The 8,569-nt window shown below is 43.5% G+C and overlaps 1 protein-coding gene across 1 annotated transcript in view; it reads right to left on the minus strand.

The window, feature by feature from the left end:
* XPO5 (exportin 5) overlaps positions 1 to 8,569 on the minus strand; it is a 55,096-nt gene that overhangs the window by 40,335 nt on the left and 6,192 nt on the right. The window contains exons 6-9 of the mRNA XM_011986793.1: positions 7,368 to 7,394; positions 5,894 to 6,079; positions 4,372 to 4,448; positions 971 to 1,070 (exon numbers count right to left, since the gene is read on the minus strand). Of these exons, the coding sequence (XP_011842183.1) occupies positions 971 to 1,070; positions 4,372 to 4,448; positions 5,894 to 6,079; positions 7,368 to 7,394 (390 nt within the window). The remainder of the gene's footprint in view (positions 1 to 970; positions 1,071 to 4,371; positions 4,449 to 5,893; positions 6,080 to 7,367; positions 7,395 to 8,569) is intronic.

Raw genomic sequence — 8,569 nt, forward strand, 5'->3', positions numbered from 1 at the left:
AGCCAGGATGGTCTCGATCTCCTGACCTCGTGATCTGCCCATCTCAGCCTCCCAAAGTGCTGGGATTACAGGTGTGAGCCACCACACCTGGCCTTTCTTTCTTCTTTTTTTTTTTTTTTTTTAAGATGGAGTCTTACTTCTTGCTCAGGTTGGAGTGCAGTGGCCCAATCTTGGCTCCCTGCAACCTCTACCTCTTGGGTTCAAGTGATTCACCTGCCTCAGCGTCCAAAGTAGCTGGGATAACAGGCATGCACCACCACGCCTGGCTAATTTTTGTATTTTTGGTACAGACAGGGCTTCACCATGTTGGCCAGGTTAGTCTCAAACTCCTGACCTCAGGTGATCTGCCCACCTCAGCCTCCTAAAATGCTGGGATTACAGGCATGAGCCACTGCACCTGGCCCCCTCAATGGTTTCTATCTGTGAAACTATCCTCTCTAACCATTTAAACCAGCACAAAAAGATACAACATCAATTGCTAATGTCTGTTCCAATGTCCTATCTTCCAACTTATAAGACTGAGTATTAAATATTTCTCTAATGGCAGGTTTTCCAGGTCAATCAGACTCAAGTTTTCTTTTATGATCCAGTAACACACCCCTTAGATTGGGAAAAGGGTTCTTTATTCAAGTCCATGTTTCGTGGGCTAATAGAATGTAAAAGCATAAAGCACTCAGCAGCTTAAGGTTCTGTAAGTACCAAAATTCACAAGAAACCAACATTGACTTTATGGAATAATAGATGTGGATATCTGATGTTGGTATAGCTATTTTATTGTTAAAATAAATTTAGATCACTCAAACACTATTCTATTAAGATAATTTAATCTATAGAATCACGCAATAACTTGTAGGGCACTGCCCCATCAGGCTAAAATCAATGACATTTGCAACCCCTTATTGAAACATAAGTTTCTAAATGCTCTTCCCAAATGGGCTTGAAGCTCTCCAGAAAGCAAGCACTAGCTCACCAGCAATGCACACAGCTGATTGCCCAGCGCACACAACACCTGACAGAGCCTCTTCAGAAAGACATAGTGTTTTTCTACCAAACCTCCTCCATCAGCAGTCCTGTAAGATGAGAGAATTCCTTATATCACCTACAAAATTAAAAAGGCTGTAATAAAAACATCACTTTGTGTCACATTTCTCCAAGTCATTTAGTTAGGTCTGTAATTTAGTAGAATTCCAACAGCTTTGCTAAATTAACAATTTAAAAAATTTTTTCTTATTTGGTGGCAAAACCTGACCTGAAATGATATAGGACTATTCACACAAACAGCAATTAATAACTACTAGTGTGAACAGCAGCCGTATTAGCTGTCTTCTGGAGGAGGAGAGTATCATGTAAAAGCCAAGGGCCTTGGGGTAAACGAGGCCTAGGCTTTAGGAACACTGAAGGACAAAATGGTATTATGGTGTCCAGTGCAACCTCTGGAGTTTGACTGCCTGGGTTGGAATCACAGCTTTATGAACCATGGTCGTGGTATGGGACCCATAGCACAAACCGAAATGGGACATCACTTAGTATGAGTGTCATGATCTCTATGGAACTAAGAATTGGACCTAAAAATAGTCACTACCCAAAAAACGTTATTCATTTAATTAATAGGATACCTTAAAACAGTGCTGCAGTCTCTACAGGGAAGGAAGCCATGATAAATGTGTATTAAAATTGGTCGTAACAGATTTTAAGTAAAACATATGTACCTCACACCTTTTCATTTCTCCTTGGGACCAAAAGTAAACAGTATCAAAAAGATGGTATTGCAACAGATTCAATTACTTACAATATATAGTTCTGCGTGACTTCCTGGTAAGAAACATGTTATCAAGAAATGCTTTAGTATTTTCTTTCTTTTCTTTTCCTTTTGAGACAGGATCTTACTGTCACACCTAGGCTGGAGTACAGTGGCTCAAACATGGCTCACTGTAGCCTCAAACTAATGGGCTTCAAGGGATCCTCTCACCGCAGCCTCCTGAGTAGCTGGGACTATGGCGCATGCCACCATACCCAGCTAATTTATTTTGATTTCTTGTAGGGATGAGGTCTTGCCATGTTGCCCAGACTTGAACTTCCGGGTCCAAGCAATTCTTCACGGCTTGCCCTCCCAAAGTACGGGGATTACAGGCATGAACCATTGCGCCCGGCCTTGCTTTAGAATTTTCTAGAGCAACTGGAAGAAAGTACGTGAAAGCCCTAACAGTCATGCATCACTTAATGACTGGGGATGTGTACTGAGAAATGCATCGTTAGGTGATTTCATCACCATTTGAACATCATAGAGAGTACTTACACAAATTTACACGACAGGAATAGCCTATTACACATCTAGGCTATATGGCATAGTCTATTGCTTATAGGCTACAAACCTCTATAGCATGTTACTGTAGCCAATACTGCAGGCAATTGTAACACGATGGTAAGTATTTGTGTATCTAAATACAGAAAAAGTACAGTAAAAATATGGTATAAATGATAAAAAAAAAGGTACACCTGTAGAAGGCACTTACCATGAATGAAAACTGTACTGGGTGAGTCCAGAGTGAGTGGTGAGTGAATGTGGAAGCCTAGGACATTACTGGACCCTACTGTAGACTTTATAAATACTGTACCCTTAGGCTAAACTAAATTTATTTATTTAGAGATGAAGTCTCACTCTGTTGCCTAAGCTGGAGTGCAGGGGCACAATCCTGGCTTACTGCAACTTTCGCCTCCCAGGTTCAAGCGATCTCCTGCCTCAAGCTTCCCAAGTAGCTAGGACTACAGATGTGTGCCACCACATGTAGCTAATTTTTGTACTTTTAGTAGAGATGGGGTTTCACCACGTTGGCCAGGCTGGTCTCAAACTCCTGACCTCAGGTGATCCATCTGCCTTGGCCTCCCAACGTGCTGTGATCACAAGCGTGACCCACCGTACCTGGCCCGCTAAATTTATTTTAAAAATTTTCCAGCCAGGCACGGTGGCTCATGCCTATAATCCCAGCACTTTGGGAGGCTGAGGCGAGTAGATCACCTGAGGTCAGGAGTTTGAGACCAGCCTGACCAACAGGGAGAAACCCTGTCTCTACTAAAAATACAAAATTAGCTGGGTATGGTGGAGCATGCCTGTAATCCCAGCTACCTGGGAGGCTGAGGCAGGAGAATTGCTTGAACCTGGGAGGCAGAGGTTGTAGTGAGCCAAGATCGTATCACTGCACCCCAGGCTGGCCAACAAGAGCACAACTCCATCCCCCCCGGCCAAAAAAAACTTCCTTTCTTCAATAATGAATTACCTTTAGCTTAGCTTACTGTAACTTTTTAACTTTATAAACTTTTTAAAACTATTTTTTTGAGACAAGGTCTCAGTCTGTTGCCCAGGCTAGAGTGCAGTGGCACTATCATGGTTCACGGTTGCCTGGACCTCCCGGCTCTAGTGATCCTCCCACCTAAGCCTTCTGAGTAGCTGGGACTACAAGTGCACATACCACCACACCCGACTAATTTCTGTATTTTTTTGTACAGATGGATTCCCGCCATATTGCTCAGATTGGTCTTAAACTCCTGACTCAATCAATCCTTCCACCTTGGCCTCCCTAAGTGCTGAGGTTACAAATATTAGCTACCACATTTGGTCATTACTGCCTTTTCTTTTTTTTTTTTTTTTGAGACAGTCTCACTTCGTTGCCCAGGCTGGAGTGCAGTGGCATGATCTTGGCTCACAGCAACCTCTGCCTCCCAGATTCAAGATATTCTCCTGCCTCAGTCTCCTGAGTAGCTGGAATTACAGGCGTGCGCCACCACGCCTGACTAATTTTTGTATTTTTAGTAAAGATGGGGTTTCACCATGTTGGCCAGGCTGGTCTCAAACTCCTGGCCTCAAGTGATCCACCTGCCTTGGCCTCCCAAAGTGCTGGGATTACAGGTGTTAGTCACCACATGCGGCCAATGCCTCATTTTCTCATCCAAAAACACTGTCGATTGACAGCTACCATTTAAACAAGAACTTAAGGTGGGCATAGGGGCTCACGCCTGTAATCCCAGCACTTTGGGAGACTGAGACAGGTAGATCACCTGAGGTCAGGAGTTCGAGACCAGCGTGGTCAACATGGCAAAACCCTCTCTCTACTAAAAATAGAAAAATTCACCAGGCATGGTGGTGCACCTGTAATCCCGGCTACTCAGGAGGCTGAGGCAAGAGAATTGCTTGATCCCAGGAGACAGGGGTTGTGATGAGCCGAGATTGTGCCACTGCACTCCAGCCTGGGTAACAGAGTGAGATCTATCTAAAAAAAAAAAAAAAAAAAAAAAAAAAAAACTTCAGATATATCCAAATAAAATAGAAAAATGACAAAGAAATTAGAAAACACATTGAAAAGTAAAGATACTCACTGTGCAGCGGAGAGTATATAATGCATGGCAACATCTCCAAATAAGACCATCAAGGGCTTCCGGTCTTCCAACTTGCCCTAGACCCAGTTTTAGGGAAACATAGTCATATAAACTATACTTCAAAGTACCGACATCTTCTATAAGCATACAATCAAATAAATCGACTTCATAATTTCTTATATACCGCAGGGTTTAGTGAAACACTAAGAAAGAAGCCCAATTCTTTAAAACGAAATCTGGATAAACTTACATATTTTTTCTCAAAACTATCAATCTAGTGAAGAAGCATAAACTTACATTTTTAAATGTGTTAGGCAGGCCAAGCGCGGTGGCTCACGCCTGTAATCCCAGCACTTTGGGAGGACGAGGCAGGAGGATCACCTGAGATCAGGAGTTCAAGACCAGCCTGGCAAACATGGTGAAACCCCATGTCTATTAAAGATACAAAAATCAGGCCAGGCGCTGTGGCTCACACCTGTAATCCTAGCGCTTTGGGAGGCCAAAGCAGGTGGATCACTTGAGGTCAAAAGTTCGAGACCAGCCTGGCCAACATAGTAAAACCCCGTCTCTACTAAACAATACAAAAATTAGCTGGGTGTGGTGGCACACACCTGTAATCCCAGCTACTCAGGAGGCTGAGGCAGGAGAATTGCTTGAACCCGGGAGGCAGAGGTTGCAGTAAGCCAAGATTGCGCCACTGCACTCCAGCCTAGACAACAGAACAAGACTCTGTCTCAACAAATAAATAAATAAATAAATAAACAAATAAATGTGTTGGGCAATAATGCTGATATGACAGCAAAGTAAATTACATTTGTAGATAATATTCCCATGGAGAAAAGAGTCATGGTTCCATTGGTTAGCCAAGACAGATATAGGCTGGGCGCGGTGGCTCACGCCTGTAATCCCAGCACTTTTAAGAGGCTGAGGAGAGCAGATCACTTGAGGTCAGGAGTTCGAGACCAGCCTGACTAACGTGGCGAAGCCCCGTCTCTACTGAAAAATACAAAAATTAGTCGGGCATGGTGGCATGTGCCTATAGTCCCAGCTACTTGGGAGGCAGAGCTGAGACAATCGCCTGAACCCGGGAGGTGGACGTTGCAGTGAGCCAACATCATGCAACTGCACTCCAGCCTGGGTGACAGAGCAAGACTGTTTCAATTAAAAAAAAAAAAAAAAAAAAAAGACAGATATAAACCCAGTGTAGCCACCATCCAAGATTCCTTGACATTCATCAAGCGAGCTTTAAACTTAAACATTTACTTTTATCTATTAATTGTAAACTGCCAAGTATCATGGCTGTTTTGAGAACCATGTAGCCTGACAAATCTCCACATTCTGCCAAAGGATCCCTTGAATATTGGCAAACTCCTTTCCAAGGGGGTTGGAAGCAGGCGGTAAATTGGCCCCAAGGAAAAAAACCCAAACCTTTAAATGACTTTCTGCAACAATATGCAATTAAGCACATACACAGCCTACTTCTGAGACTCTGAGGATAAATCAGTTTGAAGTGGTAACTTACTTTTCTGCTGACTGCAATGAGAAGACACTCAGCAGCTCCCAACTGAAGTTCCTGTTCATTCAACAGCAAACACAGTATCTCCAGGAGTTTACAGTTTTCAGCAGTGATGTGACTCATAGACACCCAGTCAATATAGCCTGCTAGAGTATTCAATGCTGCAACTCCTACTCGACAGTTTGCTTGCGCCTACCAGAAAAGAAATAACTTTGGACCATGAAGTCCTCAGTAAAAGGTACCTGTGGTTATAACTGAACTCCTATTTTCTAATTCTAAGAAAATTATTTTTTAAGTATATATTCATGTCAGTCACAGGTAGGGAACACAATCACTTCTCAAACAATGGCATTCTCAATATCCATCGATAAGATCCTAGTGGCATGTGTGGCCATTTTATCTTTTTTACAAAACTCCAAATCTTATCATTTTACTTCCCAAGGCTGGGCGCAGTGGTACACACCTATAATCCCAGCACTTTGGAAAGCCAAGGTGGGTGGATCAACTGAGCCCAGGAGTTCAAGACCAGCCTGGGCAACATGGCAAAATGTAGTGTCTATTAAAAAAGAAAAAGAAAAAAAGAAAAAATATCCAAACTAAAAAAAATACAAAAATTAGTCAGTCATGATGGTGTGTGTCTACAGTCCCAGCTACTCATGAGGCTGAGGTTAGGCTCACTTGAACCCTGGAGGTTGAAGCTGCAGTGAGCCATGTATGAGTCACTATACTCTAGCCTGGGTAACAAAGTAAGACCCTGTGTCCAAAAAAAAAAAAGTTTTTTTTAAAATTCCCTTCCACTATAGCTCAGGGATCAAATACAAAACAAAGGACAAGCCGGGCGTGGTGGCTCATGCCTGTAATCCCAGCACTCTGGGAGGCTGAGGCAGGTAGATCACGAGGTTAGATCCAGACCATCCTGGCTAACATGGTGAAACCCCATCTCTATTAAAAATACAAAAAAATTAGCCAGGCATGGTGGCGGGCGCCTGCAGTCCCAGCTATTGGAGAATGGCATGAACCTGGGAGGCGGAGCTTGCAGTGAGCTGAGGTTGCACCACAAGACTACAGCCTGGGGGACAGAGCGAGACTCCATCTCAAAAAAAAAAAAGGACAGACGCAGTGGCCCACAGTCACTTTGGGAGGTCGAGGCTGGAGGATCACTTGAAGCCAGGAGTTTGAGACCAGCCTGGGCAACACACTGAGACCCTGTTTCTATAGAAAGTATTAGCTGGGCATGGTGGTGTGCACCTATATTCCCAGCTACTCATGAAGTTGAGGTGAGAGGATCACTTGAGCTGGGGAGGTCATGAGTGCAGTAAGCTGAGACCACACAACTGCACTCCAGCCTAGGCAACAGACTAAGATCCTGTCTCCAAAACAACACAACAGAAGCAAGGCTGAGGTCACCATCCACTAGGTGCACGTATCCCCTCACTTGAAAGGTTCAAAGGTCTCCTTCGAACTTACAAAGAGCTCTTACCTTTGACTCCTGAGAAGTATCTGTCTTCTGAAAGGAAGTACAAAGATCCAGTGTTTTTAATGAGCAAAAGGCCACATAACTTTCTACCCCCCGCCAATCAATGCCCTTGAATAATGATTCTTAAATATATGCAATTTTTAATCTTGGAAAATAACACAACTTTACTAAGAACGCATAACTGACATTCCTCTAGGGAGAACAGGTCAGAAGCATAATTAAATGAATACAATTTATGATCATGTATGTATGACATAAGTATATGAAAACCATGTACTCAAAAATACTGGATGTTGGCTGAGCATGGTGGCTCACACCTGTAAATCCCAGCAGTCTGGGAGGCCAAGGCAGGTGGATCACCTGAGGCCAGGAGTTTGAGACCAGCCTGGCCAACATGGTGAAACCCCATCTCTACTAAAATTACAAAAATTAGCCAGGCGTGGTGGCGCATGCCTGTAATCCCAACTACTTGGGAAGCTGAGGCGGGAAAATCACTTGAACCTGGGAGGCAGAGGTTGCAGTAAACCGAGATGGCACTCCAACCTGGGCAACAAAAGTGAAACTCTGTCTCAAAAAATGTGTGTGTGTGTGTATATATATGTATGTGTGTGTATATATACACACACACACAATGTTAAATACATTAAAATAGTGGCTATTCAGTGAATATACAAATATGGTTTATTTTTATTCTCATATTTGAAATCCATACAAAGGCACATAATGTTAACTTACAAGCATATAAAATTAGGCCAGGCATGGTGGCTCACGCCTACAATCCCAGCATTTTGGGAGACCAAGGCAGGTGGATTATTTGAGGTCAGGAGTTCAAGACCAGCCTGACCAACATGGTGAACTCCATCTCTACTAAAATACAAAAATCAGATAGGCATGGTGGCATGCGCCTGTAATCTAAGCTACTTGGGAGGCTAAGGCAGGATAATCGCTTGCACCCAGGAGGCGGAGGTTGCAGTGAGCTGAGATTGTGCCATTGCAGTCCAGCCAGGGTGACAGAGTGAGACTTCCTCTCCAAAAAATTAAATAAATAAATTTTATCTTTTCTTTCTTTCTTTTTTGAGATGGAGTCTCACTCTGTCACCCAGGCTGGAGTGCAGTGGCGCAATCTGGCTCACTGCAAGCTCCGCCCCCTGGGTTCATGCCATTCTCCTGCCTCAGCCTCCTGAGTAGCTGGGACTACAGGCAAC

The sequence above is a fragment of the Mandrillus leucophaeus genome, unplaced genomic scaffold (assembly GCF_000951045.1).
Source record: "Mandrillus leucophaeus isolate KB7577 unplaced genomic scaffold, Mleu.le_1.0 Scaffold3, whole genome shotgun sequence".
Classification (NCBI taxonomy): Eukaryota; Metazoa; Chordata; class Mammalia; order Primates; family Cercopithecidae; genus Mandrillus; species Mandrillus leucophaeus.